Below are 19641 nucleotides of genomic sequence, written 5' to 3' on the forward strand. Positions count from 1 at the left end.
GGTTCATGCATATGGTGAGGTTCTCCCCCAGCAGCGAGCACCACACCTGCTCACTGTACTGCTAGTACACCTTTTATCTTTAAAAACAAAACAAACCCAAAGAAACACAAAAACCTCACAACAACAAAAGCCCCAGAACTGGCCCGTTGGAAGCGGGTGCTGTTAGGGTGCTGTGCTTTCTGACAGCGTGAGGCAGTGTCTGTGCTTAGACCATGAAGACTGGGGGAACGTGACCTCATGGGTAGCACCGCAGGCTGTGTCCCACAGCTGGTTGCTGCTACATGTCTGTTGCCCACAATTCTAATGAAGAAAGTGGAGAATAAGTGGGAAGAGGAGAAGAAAGGAAAGCTGACAGACTTGAGTGTAAAACCTGTTGTAATTCTCCATGTGGAAAATGCCCAGCTGCAGACTGTCAGGTTTCCTTTCGGCGTTTGATCAGTACCCATTAGCTTTCTTTGATCCTTTCTGAATTACCATCATCTAGTTAAAAGGCTTCTCTTGATTGTTCTTTATTAATTTAATGTTATTACAGCATCCATTTAATGAGTTTGATAAGTAGAGTTGTCTCTGTGAGTAGAAGTTTCTCCTGGTTGCGTGTCCCGCGTGAGTCTGGTAGTTCAGCCTTCCTGCAGCGTGTTCAGCTCGGTGGTACCTGCAGGTGTGGAGCCAAGGAAGCCTGAGGCAGAACGTGTGTGTGTGTGTGTGATCCAGCTGTGTCCTGGCTGTGAGGGTTTGGCACGTGACATGAGGAACTTGTGACTTGCCAAGGCAAAATGATTAAAAGTCCTTTCCAGACACTGCTTTTCTGTGTTTGTGCTTTTGTACTCTCCAGCACATTTGTGTGAAACTTGCTGGAGTAGAAGCACTGGCTGTGTGGTTGCTAGCAGGCTGCAGCTTCAGAAGTCCTGAGAACAACTGCATAAAACTATTCCAGTCTGCAAAAGATGTTTTCCTGTGGAACAGTTTCAAAAGGCAGAAGTGTGGCAAGTTGCAGAGCTTCCTGTACCTGCCTTTAGTTCCATTAATTGAAGCTGATATTTAAGACAATGTTTCTGTTACAGCTCTGCACTTTTAAATTTTGGATCTTTTTTAGGTTTGTGCCTTCATGCAGTGTTAAGGGCATATTTTTATGTTGGCAGTATAGTGCTTTCTTCCTGTTTAGTGCTTTTTCGTCATTACATATCTCAGATAACTTTGCATAAGTAGTGTCGTTGTTCCCTTGGACAGGTAGACAAACTAATCAATACCACTACCGATGTGTTCTTCCCCTATCTGCCCCAGGGTAAAGGCAAATGGGCTCAAGCTCATCTTGTTTCTAAACAGATGCTATTACTATGTCAAAATAATTTTCCTGATTTTTTAAAAATATTTCTGGGTTCTAAGTGCTTGCTGTGATGGGTTATTTTCAATCCCTGTTGTGAAAAATTACTTTCAAAGCTTTAATTTTTGCCTTTAGGCAGTTATTAAATGGGACACAGATGAGTGTAAAGCTCTGATGAAAAATATACTCCAGATATTTTGCATGATCTAATTCTGTGTGCAAGGTTTATGGTACTCTTTACCCAGTCTTATGTCCTGTTTGTCGTGAAGACCAAACTACAGCTATGGTGGGTACAAAGCTGTATCCTTAACCCCAGGGGAAGCTAAGACCTGATCAGACATGCAGCTTTCTTCATAGTTCCAAATAACCTTGAAAAACTGCTGCTGCTGCATGTTGTTGTTTTTAGTTACAACCCCGTAATGCTGGGGGGTGGAGGAACCTTTACCAGAATGAAATAGAATTGCCAGCAATTTTCTCTGCCTGGTGGAGACTTTGGTGTTGGGGTAATAGAGCAGTGGCCCCTCTTTGACTATGCAAGACTTTTGCAAAGGCTGTGTGGGAGACCAGGCATTTGGAAATGAAGGAGCAAACTTGTCGGAAATTTCTAGTTGGCTTCCTTGAACATGTTTCCTTGTTGCACCCAGGCAGACCTAGAGAGAGCCTTTCGTTCCTACCAACAAATGCATCAATAAGAAATTAGTGGAGAGGACCTGAACATACCTGATTGAAGAGGCCTTTGGCTGTGCTTGTATATTTTTTTCTGGTGAGAGATGATGATATGACACTAAGTGAGCATCTGAGCCATTCAGTATGGCTTTTTGCAAGTAAACATTTTTTTCAGCCTTAACAGTTAATTGTTTGTCAGTAATCCAGTCAGATTTTCTGATAGGCCGTTTGGTGCCGTGAAGGACCCCAGGGTACACATTCAAATTGCGTGGTTTTGAAAATGTCTCTTTGAAGAAGTTTGTTCCAGAGGGAAGACTTTTTTTTCTTAGCAGACAGTACCTCCTTCAAGCAAGCTGCATGTTGAGCTCTCTGTGGAAGTATGTTTTGATGACAGTAATTGGTCCGTGACTGTCAGGTCTTATCAGTGAACTTTTATCATTTCACTTTCAACCTTTTTCCTACATAGGTGTTCTTTACTTGATGGAACATGAAGAAGAGTATGTTTTCACCCTGCCTAGTGCCTATGCTCGCTCAATACTTACCATTCCATGGGTGGAGCTTGGAGGGAAAGTCAACATCAATTGTGCCAGAACGGGCTATTCTGCTACGGTCACGTTCCACACCAAGCCGTTCTATGGAGGGAAGGTCCACAGGTACGGGAATTACTGTCTTGTTCTTGTTTGCCTGCTACTGGATTTCAATGGAAAAACTCTTGGGCATCTGTTTGGTTCTTCTGTTGGAGTATTTTATAGACAGATATCTGAATTTCTTTTCCTATTACTGTCTGAGGTGACTTACAGCTTTAGAGCACAGTTTATTGTAGTTATACATTTTTATATAGTTTAACTGAGCTGGATATATTTCTGTCATTAAACTAAAGTGAACGTATTCTTCCACGCTTTGTTGCTTGTAAAAATCGCTGTAAGTGCAGGATCAGGAAAAAGTACAGAGAGAAGGCAGTATTTCTGCTGCACCAGCTGCTGCTTCTGTGCAAGTCTTGTCGATGAACTGGTAGTGGAACTGAAGTAAGGAGGAGAGAAGTGAAGGTTTTGCTGCCCATAGCAGTAGCTCCCTATTGAGGATTCCCATCTCTGCACTGAAATTCCAGATGATAAAGATATTGGTTATGTTACTGTGGTGTAACTCCAGCCAGCAACTAAGCCCCAAGAGTAAATGTGAGAAAACTCATGGGCTGAGATAAAGTCACTTTTGTAGGTGAAGCAAAAGCCGCACATGCAAGCAAAGCAAAACGAGGAATTCATTCACCACTCCCCATGGGCAGGCAGGTGTTCGGCCACAGCCAGGAAGGCAGGGCTCCGTCATGCATAACGGTTACTTGGGAAGGCAAACGCCATCACTCTGAGTATCTCCCCCCTCCTTCTCCCCCCAGCTTTATACACTGAGCACGACATCCTGTGGTCTGGAATATCCCTGGGGTCAGTTGGGGTCAGCTGTTGAGCTGCGTTTTCTCCCAACTTCTTGTGGCCCCCCCCCCAGCCTACTCGCTGGTGGGGTGGGGTGAGAGGCAGAAGAGGCCTTGGCTGTGTAAGCACTGCCTAGCAGTCACAGAAACAGCTCTGTATTATCAGCGCTGCTCCCAGCACAAATGCAAAACGTAGCCCATACTAGCTACTGTGAAGAGCGACTCTTATCCCAGCCAAAACCAGGCCAGTGTCTTTGGTTCCCCTTCGTTAAGGGTGTGAAGAGGAACTGTGCGAGACAGCTTCCTGCCTTACTTCCATGCTCAAGTTGATGACCCAGTCATTAATGTACACAGACCCCTTTCTTGTTCTGCCGCGGGCTGTCGCGGTGTCCGTGAGAAGGCTGTGCTTTTGCGTGGTTACCTCCGGTTTATTTCAGTTGGTCTAATTGTTCTGTATGTGTATCAACCATTTCCATGTTGTGTTCAGGCAGATATCAACATTAGGCTGTTTTGACAGGGTTTTTTTCTCGAAGGTGTATATTGATGTTTGGTGCCATCAGGGTGGGTGAAAATTGGGGACGGTTGTGCTGTATTAATTTTATAATTTAAAACCAGTTGAGTTTACAGCGTACTTACGTGGCTTGCTGAAGCACGTGTGTGCATGTTCATAGACACACACACAAAACTTCTCCCTGCATTTTGGATTTCCAGTCCTGCCTATCTGTTTTGCTCGCTCTCAGAGCAGTTCTTGGACCACCAAGGTAGCTTTACTCATTACCTCTCAGCAGCTAAGACATAAACTTGCAGAGCTAAAAAAGAAAATAAAGGTACCTGAAGTCTTTGACATGAGTATCTGACAGCATAACGTTCAGGTGTGAAAATAACACGTGTACTGAAAATGTCACCCGAATGTCAGGAGCTGTTTTTCAGGCTGATGAGGTAAACAGTTCTGGGTTCAAGCTGAGCATCAGAGTTTTAAGTTGAGTTAGTGCTGTACTTTGGGAGAATGTCATCCAAAAGGTAGTGCTGCATTAGCAGAGCTTCCTTGGGTTGAGTCTGTCTTTTTGGAGACAGTGTCACTACTTGGCTTGAAAAATGACTTTGTAGACGTAGGAAGCTCCTCGTAGCTTAGCTGCGGTAGTGCTTTCATTTGCTGATAATAAATGGGGCCAGTTATTTCAGTGGGGTTTTTTTTCTTCCTTCTTGAATTAGGGTTACAGCCGAAGTGAAACACAATCCCACTAACACCATTGTATGCAAGGCGCAGGGAGAATGGAACGGAACGCTGGAATTTACTTACAGCAACGGAGAAACCAAAGTGGTTGACACTAGCAAACTGCCAGTTATCAGGAAAAAGATCCGGCCGATAGCAAAGCAAGGCCCACTGGAATCAAGGTAAGGGCGGAGGCGTGCAGTGTTCTGCTTCTGAACCGCCGATGGGAGCGGAACGGGGAAGCAAACTGCAGTCATGGATGGTGTGGCTCAAAACCGCCTCGCTTCCTACGGCACGTTGATCTGGGCACAAATAGGTGAAGCTGTGTATTGGTTCTTTGGAACATAAATTACATTACAGTGGTGTGCACATCAATTTTGTAGATGGGCAGAATGCTTGCATGTGTTTTAATGAGCATTTGGAAAATTGTAATGCAGTGTTTTCACCTGCTTTTTTGAGTGATTCTAACATGGTAGTCAAATCAGTCAATTTGTTGCAGATAATGTTGCATCTTAGGATTTACACTGGAATTTCTTGTTCTATATATTTTAGAATATATATATATGTATGCAAATGTGTAATATGTGAGATACAATGACACACACTCTTTAGGGCTCTCAGCTCCCACATCACATGCTTAACTGACTGGGTACCTTAGAAAAAAAACTTGTTCTGTTATTCACTGCCAATAATTGTTGACGCTTATCTTCAGAAACATCAATATTTTTATTGAATTTAGGAACATTTTATTGGAGGATTTAAAAACATGAGTTAAGCTTCATTGTATTATATCTAAATATGTTCTTTTTATTGTACAAAGGTGTGTCTTAGGTTATTGTGCAGGGTCAGATGTCATTTTCCTACTTTCTAGACACGCTGGCTTATCACAAACTCATTTTTCCCCTGTAGTTTTGGAACAGAATGGTTGGAGTAAATAAGGAAACCAGTAGCTCTTCAGTGTCTTTATTGTATTTTTTGATACTAGTAAGCGAATTGCAACTATCCAGTGTTTCGGCAGGATATGCAGTTTTATCAGATTGTAAACAGAACTCATTTAAACATCCTAGGGAATATGTGAAAGCTGCAGTCAGCTACTTCTCAGTGTTTTTCTGAGTAGAGTTTCTGCTAAGCTTATATAGCGTGAGAAGGCATCGCGCCTGAATCCAGTCCGTCGTGTGAAAACCAAATTTGGTTATATTCTGATAATTATTGTTAAGTGGGAATACAAAGCACAGACCTAGAAGAGCTCCCTAGAATCAGTGCATCAATGCCTCTGTTAGTATCTGGTGGGAAGAGTCATTGTCCCAGTTTAATGTCCTCTTGGCTTTTGGCTAACATTCCCTTATAATTCAAATATTTAACTGCAAATAAACACATGTCATTTGGGAGTGGATCATCATTAAAGCACGTGATCAGGAAATGATAAAAATAAATCCATTTGCTTTGAGAAAAAAGCTCAGGTTGTAAAGAGTCAGGAACATGAACAAAAGCTGTTCAGGTTAACTTGCACGGCGAAATACTGGGAGTTGAGCAAAGCTGAAAATCTGATCCACAAATGCAATGAATATCCTGGGGGAGCGATGGTTCACAAGCTATGTGACTTGCAAAAATGGCATGGAGAACATGGCAGCAGCCTGCCTCTCCTCGTACTGTGGTCCAGCTGCGGCAGAAGCATTCTCACCCTGTCACTTGTGCTCTTCCTCCGTCACGCAGGCACCTCTGGCAACATGTCACCAATTCTCTGAAAGAAGGTAATATTGATGCAGCAACAGAACACAAGCACCGCCTTGAAGAGAGACAGCGGGCAGAGGAGAGGCAACGCGTGGCTCTTACAACGCCGTGGAAACCAAAATACTTTGTCAAAGAGGTACTTTGTCTTATTTTAAAGACCCTATCGCACGTTTCTGCATACAGGCGGATGCTAGTACAAATCTGTCAGTGGTTTTTACCACAGGCTAGTGTTACTATATACCGATTGTTTTAAATTCTGCTTTTGCCAGAGTCTGGCAGCAATGGATTTTTCCTCATCCATATTGTAAACACGTTCACTTTCCTTGAATTAGGTTTATTTTAGCCTGAATCTTTGGTACCTAGTGCTAGGTACTTAAAGCAATGTTTCTTTTACCTTAAAATCCACAGTTTAATTTGTAAATGCTGCGTACTCGCATCCCCTGCTAATCCTGACCTCAGCGTATTAAAGTGAGCGCAATCTAGGGATATTTGTCCAATGTAAGCAAGCACAGACATCTCAAACACATCTGCTTGCGATGAAATAGATCTTACTAAGTTCATCTTTGCCCTTTCTTAGTGGGAAGGGGGAAGCGAGACTCAGGGAATTACGACGTGCCTGTTACGTTAGCCTGTATGTGCAGCTATTTACACCAGCAGTTCATCTGTTCCATCTTCCCATTGCTTCTCTTCCTCGTGATTTCTTTCCCCTCCTGCCCAGATTCCCTGTAAATTCATTAAGCACAGAATTTTCAGATGACAGGGATGGTTTCTTGTGTTGATTCGTATTTAGCTTTTATGTGGACATACACAGATGAAGTATGTATAAATCTTGTTTGTAAACTCTCCCTTATTTTCTTGCAGGGTGATGGTTGGCTATACTTGAATCCTCTCTGGAAGACCCATTGACGGGATAGAGCAGTTGCCTCATAACTTTACCTTAAAGGCATTAAAATGATACAGTATATAACTTCAAGATGTCATTGAATAGGTCCTGTTATCAGAAGATACAAACGAGAAGCTATATACTGTGAACGATGCATCTCAAAATAACCACAAGCTCAAGTTTATTCAGGAGCCGTTTTGTGTGTATGGATACACAAACACACGCGCACATGTCCCTGTATACACATCTATACACACAGTGTGTATGTGCTTGTGTGTGTATTATTTACACTACATGTAAACACGTATAAACACTAACAGTGATTTAAAGACCTTTTCCTCTTAAGTTTTAGGGCATAGAACTCTGGCTGGACTCAGCCAGGGTTCCCCGAGTTGTGTGCTTGCAGGATCAGGCCCTATGCTAGTATTTAAGAAAATACTTTTTTATTAGTACTGGTTAAGGTTTTTCTATTTTTCACTTTTGCCAAAAATGTTTTGCACTTAAAATGTGATGTGTCACTTAATGGTAGTCATTCTGTCTAAACAGTCATGGAGTCACCTTGGCGTGAGAACGATGCACTGACAGTGCGCTTGCTCTGCGAGATGCTGGCTTCAGAGCACGTTGCCTGTCACTTAACGAGCGGGGGGTTCTGCCGTCTTGTAAGAAGCAGCAATACCTTCTCCAGACCATTGTTCGCGCTAACCCATTGTGTCCTCGCTTTTTTGTCGGTTCATCCCGCCAGCTGTTCGATAGGTCTCTGGTCAGCGGTGAGCCAGCTGCTCTGGCAATTGTGATCTTGCTGTGCGACATTCCCCGACCACTGTCACGCCGATGCTTTTGGGTTACATGTTCCGCCAAGTCCCTTCTGGCAGGTGTAGGTGTGGTGTTCCGGCTACGTGCCGCTCTTGCCTCAGCCTTCCAGCCCCGTGTAAGAGAGGTAGCACGCCGGCTGAGCTGCGCCCGAGGCCACCCCGTGCCCAGCCTTGCCTTCCACGTGAAACCACTGCTGCTGTGGTCACGCTGACATGCCAGGCTGTGCGTTGGGGTGAGCGAGGCTGGGTGGGAGTCCTCTGTCCAGGTGTGCTGCTGTGACGGGCATGAGCCTTCCCCACCAGCCAAGAGGTGGGTTCGCTGCGAGGTTAGACAGAGATCCTCTGGTCAGAGCCCTTCATGCCGTGTTCAGGCTCCAAGCAGACCTGTATTTTAATTTCTTCCGCTTTTGACGCAGTCGATTGCTTCTGGATGGAATCTTTGGATGAATAGAGGATATAACTAGCCTTCTCAGATGAATGATCTTCTGATGGAAAAGTAACAATTTAGCGAATTATTACACCGAGACAGTAACTTTATTGATGAAACAAATGAAATGTGATAGAATTTGTTTTGTAAATTAAGAAAAATAATCCTGTAGCTTGATTTTCCTTTGTAAGGTAACCACTGTGCCACTAAAAGTGGATTCTAGGAGTGTGTTAAGACTTTGTTGCTTTTTAGTTTGCATTTGTTCAAAGTGAAGATGTTTTTGAGAGAAGTGGCAACAAAAGGCACACACAAAATGTGCCAACTTCTGCTCAGTGCTTCGTTCTACAGTGCCCCATAACGAAACCACTGTATTTCTAACATACAGTAGCATGGATGCCTACCTGTCTGTAGTACTGATTAATTTTGTGCCTTTTGTCTGCTTTCTTAATACAGTAACTTAAGCTTTATAGTTACTACACAAATATATTTAGGTCAAAGCACTGCTCATGTCTGTTCTTGTGCATCCTGCATTTTATAATTATTTTTTTGGTAGACGTTAAAATCTCTTGAGCAACTCAAAAGGCTAAACAGGGTTGGGGGTACACAAGGAAACATGCCATTAGTTGTTCATTTGGGCATACTTAATAGATCTTTACATTTAAACTTCAGATCCCTATTTAATGAAGGTGTGGCTCCTTTTTCCTCCTAAATGCTACTTTGTCTGCTTTTATGTCCTTTTTTTGCACATTAGAAAGATTCATGGTAAAAATTATTTAAATACTATTTTTAGAAAAATGGACTGTATGGGCTTGGTTTTGTAACTGAAGCTTTTTTTTTAAAGGGAAAAAAAGCAACCTTATTTTTAGAAATAGCTGATGTTTTTCTGTAACAAGACCAAAATGATGCTGTCGTAGTAATCACTGAAGTGCTACCAAGTATCATCAGGAAAACACATACTTTATCACTCGCAAGAACTACCTTTATAATGGATCCACCCTTGTTCTAGAGGTTAGTCTGATAAGTACCTAGCAGCATTCACACAGCGTGTAATATCAACACAAAGAACAATCAAAAGTACTGAATTAAACATGGAACATGCTCCCAGAACTTCAATTTTCATACACCAAAGAACAAGCCACACACCCCCCAAAAACAGCCATTGCAAACCTCTCTGTCAGGCGTGCAGGCCTGCGCTCTGGAAAGAGTAGACCTCTTTCAGCTTGGATGGTGTGACTGTCGAGGCTACGGAGATGCTGTAGCCGTTCTTTTAAGGAGAAATTTGACGGATTTTATGCTTGTAGTTTATTGAAGATCTTTTCTGTCTGCATGGTTGTCTGTTTCTGCATGCTGAGGACATTCCACTTGTGCTCTGATAAATGTTTTGGTTTGTTCCGATGCTGTGAAGAAGCCCCCTGATGCCATTTACCACTGTTTCTTTTCCAAAGTAACTTGGGAGGGACAAACGTAAAAACAGTCCTTTCTGAAAAAGATCCCATCAGTGAGAGATTCTAGAACAAGACTCACAAGTGTCATTTTATTTTCTGATAGTTATGTGTTCAGTATATTTTACAGGACTGAAAAGTAAATATTCATAAGCCTTATTCTGTAGGTTGTTCCAATAGCTGTCTTGGACTTGCAAGTAAATATTTTCCTTTTCAAGTAGCCAATGTACGCTCTGCATTGTAATGTAAAAACCTCCATGTACTTTAGGGTTTTTTTGTGTGCACACTGGTAGAAAGCCTATGCAACCTTTTTCTTTCTTAAATTAGAAATGTAAAGAAAGGAAATTTATACCTTTATCATTTAAAAGATGCTCTGGCAGTCTCTTCTGATTTGCCATCCTTTCATAATCTGTGACTTTAAAATGACAACGCTCATGAATAAAAGATTTGTTTCATTTAGTAGTGGGATGCCCTTTCTCTTTCCCTGGAAGCATTAGTTAACCGCTGTCAGATACGTGGATGCCAGGAGCGGTGTACAACACTCGGTGTACCTGTGAGCTGTTTGCATGGTTGACAGAAGTGACTGGTCAACTGAACCGTTGTTTGTTGTGGGGTTTTTCTGCCCCGTTCATGCTGCCAGACACTGCATAGGTAAGTTTCTGTTTAAACTGGACAGCGCTCCGCAGGGAAAAGGGGGCTGGGCAACATCACGGCTTTAGGAAAGGCCAGGCAGCTTAGGCCTTATTTTGACTAATAAAAAGTTAACAGGTTGAGGTATTTCCTTGTTTCTGAATATCATATTGCATCTAACTGTTGTTAAGATTAGATACCTCTTAAAATACAACTCTTAAATTATTGCAGCATTGGACACTTGCAGGGGGAGGAAAAATACACTTAGAAGCATCGTGGATCCTGGTCGACATTTTTCAAGTGTTAAGATAATGCAGTTCTGGTTTATTTTAAACATTCATCTGCAGTGTTGGAAACAATCGTGCCAGAACACTTTGTTTTTATCCAAAACAGAAAAAAACCCTGGCTGTAAATAGGGCAGGAAGTGCTACCTAGTTGTGTTCCTTGTCTTTTGTCACCTTGCTTGAAGGCCATGTCTTGCAGCAGGTTATACCTTTGGTTTAAAGACATTGTTGAATTTGTCATAGCCAATTATTTTCAGGTTTTACTCATAGTGGGACTGATATGTACACAAGGCTGACTCAAAGCATTTAAGTGGCTTTTCAAGACTAAATATATTAAGATATATAACTAATGACTTTTCCGCCCCTCTGTTACGGAATTACTTTTACAGGTGAAAGTATTTCTTCTGGAATTACCAATAGTACTGCCTGCCCTCACTGCTTTAAACCGTAATGATTAAGTGATACAGAACTTAACACACTGGACACTTGCAGTTTTAGTTCCTTAGCAATTGAAGACTACAGAGTGGCTTAAGCATTTTTTTATATTTTTTTTTTTTTTACTTCAGCTTCCATTGTTTGTGGCAGCTATGCTTCAAAATCTACAAAATTTGACCTAGTAGATAACAAAAGGATGGCTAAGCAAATCAGCTAGTACGGAAGGTATGTTTGATAACGATGCAAGATGGTAGTATTCTTTGTTGGTACCAGTGTAGCTCGGTTCTCAGAGGGAAGAGGCAGACGTTAGTTTAGCCAGGTAATGTGAGGGTGCGGTTGGAGAACCAGGTAACCTACGTGCTCTGCAGGAACCAAGGAAGGAGTAACTTTGTAACTTCTTTTTTTTTCTAAGTGGCTGCCTTAGTGACTACAAGTTTTCATTTCATTTTAAACAAAGAACATTGGCAGAAGCCTTGAAGTCAAGACAGAGTTAAGAACGCTCAGGTAAGTGGTAGGCAGCTTTAGCCCCAGGCTGGCTAAGATTCCTGTAGTTAGCTTATTTTGTTCTCCCATACCTTTAAAAATGCTATAAACATTGACAGGATTCACTTGGAGAACACCGTCAGCTAGGACAGAAAACAATCTGACAACTGTAAAGCTGCCTAAAGATGGGAGGGCAATCCTTTTTTTTCCTTTCTAAAAACAAGGCTGAGTTACGGCCAAACCCCAGCCTGACCAGCAGCATCTGTTCTGCTGCCTCTCAAATGTTACATTGCTTATTTCTTGCCAACAGTGAGGGGGCAGGATGCAGATTTGCTTCAGAGCAGCAAGGTACTCCGAATCACACATTGCATAATCGCCCCTTCTGCTTCTGGGTAAGCAACTGCCACAGCTGGAGCTCTTCCAGCTGCTGGAAGCATTCCCTGCAACATGTGTGTATTTGGGAAAGATGGCCACTACAGCCACCTTAATTTCATTGCAGCAGAGGCCCTACATTTAGCTTAATAAATTTAAGCTGGAAGGACGTTGAGTACCTGCTGTGGATTCCTTACAGCAGCCTTGTGAAGTCAGCAGATTTACATTACTGAGTTCAAATGACTTAATTTGTCCCTGGGACAATAATGTGTTGCTTATAAAGTTAAACACAACAAAACCGACGCAACACCCTTAACACAAAACTTGAATTAACTTTATTTTCCCCTACAGTCAACAACTGGTCTGCATTGAGCTTTAAAGCAACAAAATAAAATGAAATCTCTGAACGACGGGGGCCAGAAATCCAGATTTAATTACCTTTGTGAAAATGTTGCAGCTGTATATTGGTCTGTATAAACCATCGGAGTCAAATATGAGTTCATAAATCAAAAAAATATTCTACACCTTGGGAAAGAAGTCAGCAGTAACATTCTCACAGAACACTGTAAATTTACATTTTCTTCATGAAAGGTACATACTATTCTGCATTTTACATCAAATCATTGATGCAAGTTTTGTTTCTATAAAAAGTTACAACTGTGGCAGGAAAACAAACTGCAAAACCCTTTCATTTTAATTAAAGAAAATTTTCAAGTCTGTATAAAGTCTTCCCATAGCTGGAAAGTGAACATGTTCAGTCTCCATTTATATTTTAGTGCATTTAATCTGATGGTTTTCACCACTTAAAAAAAAAAACCAAACTGAACAAAATAACCAGTATAAAAGACAGACAAAGCAAATAACGCTATAGCAGGAATTTCTTCAATTGATTTAAGCACTCTAAATAAAAACGCAGAGAAACAATTTCCAGAAAAAACTACCCTCACAAGAAAGGCAGTGAGGGGGGTGGGGGGAAGAGGTTTGCAAATCCTCTACCTCCGACAGCCACAGAAAAGGGGGTTTGTATACCTGTCAACCTTTTTTTTTTTCCCCATTAAACAGGCTATACTTACTTTACCAAATGTAAACATTTACCTAAAATAGTTGAATTTCTGTTCTGAAGCACCAGCGGCCACGTGGTGCTCAGCTATGTGTTACTATAGCATTCATTACTGTCGTCTCAGATTTTTCAGGAGGATACAGATTTAGCCCTTGTATCTCTGGTGTGCAAGATTTGCCTTGTCTACCTCAGGAGATGACAGTGGAAGGCAGCAATACTGCAATCCCATGTTAAACCAAAGCAGCTTGTCCAGTCTAAACTAGCATCCAATTGATCTGTCCTGTCATCTCTTGTGACAACTGCAGCTTTGCTTCTCTCCCTCCAGATCAAAACCAGCCTGCAGCAAGAGTAAAGAGGACACTGAAAGAAACCATTGAACAATAATCATGGGAGTATCTTATTTTGCAAGTTTAATTTCAGAGCGCTCTGCTTCCTCTTAATCGTTGAAAACAAGTCATTTTTAGATTTCACCGTTCCCGTTTATGTGCTGCTGCTGTTCAGCTGAACAGCGTTTTCCAAAAAAGATTGACAAGTATGCATGTGCCGAGGACCAAATTACAGGGTTCTTTGGTAAAGTCAGTCCAAATTCTCAACAGATTTGAAGGATAATATGTACCAATAAAAAAAAATGCTGCTAGACTTGGATAGCAGCTCTGTCTTGCTTCACATTACAAATCTAAAACAGCTGTTCTCAATAAGCCAATATTTTTAATCAGACATTGCCTGAAAATTTTGTACAATATTCTGGACCAATGATGGTTCTGTACCCTCATGTTGCTGTGAAACATGACTTGAGCTAAAGGCAAAGACTGGTTATCTCAAGGACAACTGCTTCATATTAGCAATCAGAACAGTGTATTTAAACTGTCTTCCTGTTGGGTCTCTTGCCTTTCTTTAAAATTAGTTTATTCTTAATGTAGCCACGCTTCCTTTTGGAGGTCTAAAAAGAAAAACAGAATAAAATGTGTTAGTTAATGATCTAGTCTTGACCGCGGTTTAATGATGTGCATCATTTTTAGAGAGCTTAAATGGTAAACCCTCAATTAGGTATTATCCAGCTGTTATTTTTTTAAAGTTGGGATTGTTAATCGATGCCCAACATGTGCTTTTGCACATGATGTACTTTTTGTGAGCCCCATCTACCAGATCTGTAGAATTGTCTAAGCTTGTGCTGAGGCAGAATTAATAATTAACCAACACGATAAAGCTCCAAAATGCCCAAAGAGCAGAAGCAGTGTAGAGCGTTAGTTTTGTTTGGAAATACAATCTTGCATCTTTTGCACTATTTGATTCTTTTAGAAGTTAGCAAGATGACAGAAATATTTGCTCAGAGCAGCATTTTCCAAAGAGAAAAACTGAATAATCACATTTTAGTCTTTAGTCCTCTGCTCTTGGTCTGTAGGCTAGTTAGTTCTTTCTGCTCATGCGTCTTTATCAGCGTATTTTAGATCTATTTTTTAAGGTAGTAAGGGGAGGGGGGGGGGGGAAGCATTAATGTTAATATTACCTAAGACTAACTTCAAAGTTGTATAAATAGAGTTAGTTTGTGGCAGGTAGAACTGTACATTTAACATGCCTGCCACGACAAATCAAGACAGCAGGCAGCTCCCACACTGGCTGCACTTAGAGCCTGCTGGTAAGCACAGCAATCACGTCAATTAAATACAGCTTTTTAATAACAACAACAACAATTTTTTTATTATTATAAAATATGAGACAGACACAAAGTAATGCGTAATACTCGGACGTGACATCTCTGAGCTTGAGCAATGTCATTCCTAACATGAGAGGGCGATAGGAGATGGACTGAATTCCCAGTAAGGAAGCAACTGCTGAAAACCTGTGGCTACTAAGCAGCCCTCAGAATCCATTTCAGAAATCCTAGTTTGGACATTCGCCCCATGCTCGTTCTCCCATTTCTTAACGGCAAGTAGAGCCTGTTCGTTGTACTGCAAGAGTTGGTGATGGATCAGAATTTGCATCAATTTTTAACCTGTCTCAAGACAAAGAACCAACACAGCCACAGCTTAAGTGGGGTCAGCGCACCTGTTATGAATTAGTACAGCCTTACTTGTCACTTAAGATGAGAAGTTACACTGTAAGTGTATGATGGGTACAGTAAAGTTTATAAACTTCCTTTCAAGATACATCTAGCTTCAGTGGCAACTCCCAAATACCTTATTTTATGAACTTCCATCAAAACACCAAAAAAAAGCATCTCTACCCTCTAACATTCTTTACTTGTATTTCCAAGACACAGTGCAAGTTCACTGCCTCTACTGATTTAGTTTGTTACACGTTTGTTTCTGGCAGGCTTCTGGAATTGCTTTTGCAACATATATTTGAATATATAGAAAACAGATGTTGTGAAGGAGATGGCTGCTAAGAGTCTCCCCAGCTCCCCGGGTAACACGCCTTTCTAAATAGGCTGAAGTAGCACACCACAGCTAATGCTTTTAAAACCGTGAAGATGACTTCAAACAGTAAGCAGCCAGACACTACAGTTCCGTCAACAAAAGTTTCATATTTAATTTATTTCATACAAAATTGCCATTTTTTTTTAACTTCTAGGCATCACTACTTTCAAACAAAGTCAGAAAGCAACTTCCACATGATTTACTTAGTGAGCCATAGTTACTGAAACATGAATGGATGTACTTTAGATTATACTTCCAGTTACATGAAGACTTGAAGAGTTGTAACAGCCAGTGACACACTATCTCCAGTTAGCATTCTGCCTAAAAAAAATCTAGCCTTGTGTCTTCACATGCTTTTAAGTTAAGCAGACAGTAAATTAACAATTATTACCAGCAGGCAGGTCTGATATTGGACACTAACATGAACAGTATCCGTAACATTCTGGCTAGTGGAAATACATAATTCACCAGCTATGTGATTCACTGTTAAAAATAAACTGCCATCTCATCTCCTGACCCCTTTCAGTTACTTCACTGGGAACCCACCTTCTTTGACAAATACTTCTGTTTCGGTACAATGTTGGTTACTCTAGGTTTATGATCCAATGTCTCTCTGTTGTCTAGTTGTTTCACCTTGTATATTCTAACAAGCCAGTGCTCTGAGGTAAAGGCCTCCTCCAGATGTTTAAATTTAATGTCTTTGTTGCCTATCTCAGCATTGCGTGTACGATCGAATCCTGGGGGTGTCCGAAAATCCAGCTATAAAGATTGAAAGTTGCATGTTAGTTTCAGGCAAACCCCAAAACACCCATCAATGCAAACCGCGGTACTTCGTACCACAAGGCAACGCTTTCAGCTGGTCTAGTCAAAGGACAACACTTCTCTTGCACTGGTTGAAGAAAAACAGAAAAACCTCTCAGTTCCTTTTTACAATTGAGAAAGAGACATTCATTCTTACCCCTACAGATGTCGTAGGAGACAGCACTTAATGTCTCAACAGAAATATCACGTCTACATTCAGAGATTAAACTACTCAAGTGAAAGTCTGAGGTGCGGAGCCTGCGGTGGCTTTTTAGCATAGCTGCTCCCTTGTGCTGTCTCTTCCATGGTGCAATAATTTGCACTTTCTGTGCAAGTCAGAAATAGTTGATGTTGATCAGTTAAATTTGACACCCCCCCACGTTACAAATAAGACTCGCTGGCCTCAATTTTAGCTGAATAAAGGATTCTTGTGCTAACACATCAAGGCTGAAGGGCCCTTGGCAGGGGCGAAGGGGAGAAAACAGAAAAGAAAAAAGCAAACAAGGCAGACTAGCTACATACGTATGTTTGATGATCCCAAAAGGGGAGTGACAACTCTGAGAATTACACCCTAAGTGCAGCGTTGTTTAAAACACTGATGTGACTTGGACAGAAATCAGGTGGTTTCTGACAGATACTAAGTAGTCAACTAACAAGTCCACTTCTGTGTTGCTATTATAAAGAAACAGATCTAAAGCGCTCTGCCACGTAACAGTTAATGCTTTAGCAAGTGCACTGCATCATGGATTTGAGATACACATCTGGAGCAACATGAAGGACAGCAAAAAGCTTAAGTACAAGCGTAGGTTAGCAGCAGAAATGCTTTTTTTCTAAAGGTTATGTACGCTAGGCTGTGCCTAGATGTGCTTTAATTTGTAAAACTGACTCTTACCTCTGATTCTGCTACTACAAGCAATATTCAATCTACAAGATGGAAAACAGATCAAAATAACACGTTTTCTCACATTTCAATAAGATTCAGTAGATGTAGCACTAACCTGCATCTCTCCAAATCTGTAATAGGACATTTTATACATGAGGCAGTTCAGCAAAGTCGGAGAACCTGCCTTGTCTACCCGGAATTCTCCCTGAGGGGTAAAGTAATCACTTTCCTTTAAAACGAAAGGAAGATACAAAGAGTCAATATAAACTAAATTCCTATTTAGGGTCATTTCTCATTCTCTTCTTCGCAAAAAAGCTTTATGATAAAGAATCTAAACTGACTTTTACAGTTTAAAAGCTCATTTAAGCTAGTCTTAAAACAGAGAATGATGGTGCTCACTAAAGGTAAAATAGTTACAAACTGTTTGTAACCCAGACCCCAGTGGACCAATCTTCTTAAATCTGTATTATTGTGTTGGTACAAGTTTTGTCACTTCACAGTAAGCAGTTACTGGAAAAACTGATCTCAAAACATAAAAGTTAGTTAGGCATCTATCAAAATTATTCTTCAGAAAGGTGAAAAACACTGTATTGTTAATATACGAGGTCTGCAACGTTACCGTAAGCTTCGTATGTGCACAGTGTTTAAACAAAACAAATCTCTTATTTTCATCTCCGGTACAAGATGAAACCATGCACATGGGCTACTCCCTTAAGCCTGTGCTCAATATCTGTAAGTTTTTGTTAGGCTTAAGAAATTATTACTACAGGCTTCTGCAATCTCTGTAATGTTAGAGTAACTTAAACTCCACATAGGTCAATATTAACACTTGAAGTTGTCTCCTACTTTTACAGAGTTGGAAGAAATGTGTAATGCCAACTATTTAAACAGTCTGAACACTCCTACTTTTTCCAAGTGTGATGGTGCAGTGAGACACACACACAAGAATTACAAAAGATATCCTGTACTTTTAGTGTCATGCAAAAAAAATGTGAAAAGCTTTTGAGATTACTGACCTTTCACAACCATAAATATTGATAGAAACTGGGCTACAGGCCTCTGCATTCCTACTGTTCTAGGAAAACAACCCATAACACGTTTTTCAAATAAAATTGCAGTAAGTAGTAGAGATTTACCTCCACTGTAATGAACGCTACCAGAAAAGCAACAACATAAATAAAGGTTAAAAAAAGAAAAAAAAAAAAAAACAGAGATGAACATACAGAAATGCAGTATTCAGCTGCTTCAGTTTTCCTGTGTATGGTTCTACTTACCCGAATATCCTTGGGATGTTCCCCCTCTGCTATTCTCACCATCCACAGGAACTTATTAATATCATCGCCAGAGTAGCCAATCACACCACCAAAAATAATCAAAACATAATCCACATCCAGGCTTCTCATGATCTCGTATGCTGCTGACTCATTTGATGACATGGCCTTTCCCACCTGTATCATAGGAAAAATATCTTAAGTATATCTGCATAGCTGCCTATCAAACAGATCCTGAGATCACTAACACCTGACAGACCAAAGCCTGAGAATACATACACGCCAACTGAAGCTGACATTTTCGTTCTAGATAAAACCCATTGTGAATTTTTAGAACCTGTTGAAATTACTGGTTTGAGTACAAAACATAGCAATAAGCGTTTTCCTTTTGCAGCACCTACAGATTGTTTGAGTCATGGCTCTACTGCCAAAAACTTAGTGTTGCAGAGAATACCTAATCACAAATTATTTTCAAAGCTTTAGACACAGCCCAAAATGAATAAATTATTCAAATGTTAGTAGTTTCTTGTTGGTTTTTTTTTTTCCCCTCGAGCTCTGTCCTTCACTAATGAAGCAGCCATGCAGCGTTGTACTCCGTAGCATACAGGCACACTCAGTACTGAATTCAAGGTAAATTATGCAGAGAAAATGTCATAACAGAGATATCCTTGAGTTAAAACCATAATGTAGTTTTGGCCTTGAAAAACTTTTTACAACTGCATCCCCAACCTCTTCCATATACTGGTCACTTCCCACACTTTGGAATTTAGGTCAGTAACTGGCATTCAGTTCATAGTTTGGTTTGCTATTGAAGCTCCTGTACTTAAGGCATCACATCGTATTGCTGTAGTGGAAGGGAGTAACTACAATATAAATAGTATTGCATCAAAACTGGTAACGTTCACTTAAGAACATAATTAGAAAACACTAGGCTTAGGCTGCAATCTGTCAAAAAGACTGACACCCTCAGTTTCTTGGCCATTACCCTAATCAATGTGAAGTTATTTGCAGATGTCAATTTCTGTGCAGGAGGAAGTCACCTGCACACGACTCCAGGGCACGCCTCGCTTACAGCACAGGTTCAGGT

General features: G+C 40.9%; 2 protein-coding genes across 3 annotated transcripts in view; one reads left to right on the forward strand and one right to left on the reverse strand.

Annotated features, from left to right (window-relative positions):
- OSBPL10 (oxysterol binding protein like 10) overlaps positions 1–10377 on the forward strand; it is a 121504-nt gene extending 111127 nt beyond the window's left edge. For both annotated transcript variants that reach the window (XM_040592538.1, XM_040592537.1), the window contains exons 9-12: positions 2454–2640; positions 4623–4805; positions 6337–6490; positions 7216–10377. In XM_040592538.1, the coding sequence (XP_040448472.1) occupies positions 2454–2640; positions 4623–4805; positions 6337–6490; positions 7216–7260 (569 nt within the window). In that variant the 3' untranslated portion in view covers positions 7261–10377. The remainder of the gene's footprint in view (positions 1–2453; positions 2641–4622; positions 4806–6336; positions 6491–7215) is intronic.
- Positions 10378–12434: 2057 nt separating this feature from the next.
- The window catches only part of STT3B (STT3 oligosaccharyltransferase complex catalytic subunit B), a 52756-nt gene continuing 45549 nt past the window's right edge, over positions 12435–19641 (reverse strand). Inside the window, exons 13-16 of the mRNA XM_040592536.1 lie at positions 18558–18731; positions 17399–17512; positions 16146–16358; positions 12435–14122 (exon numbers count right to left, since the gene is read on the reverse strand). Of these exons, the coding sequence (XP_040448470.1) occupies positions 14042–14122; positions 16146–16358; positions 17399–17512; positions 18558–18731 (582 nt within the window). The 3' untranslated portion in view covers positions 12435–14041. The remainder of the gene's footprint in view (positions 14123–16145; positions 16359–17398; positions 17513–18557; positions 18732–19641) is intronic.

Source organism: Falco naumanni, chromosome 4 (assembly GCF_017639655.2).
Source record: "Falco naumanni isolate bFalNau1 chromosome 4, bFalNau1.pat, whole genome shotgun sequence".
Taxonomy (NCBI): domain Eukaryota; kingdom Metazoa; phylum Chordata; class Aves; order Falconiformes; family Falconidae; genus Falco; species Falco naumanni.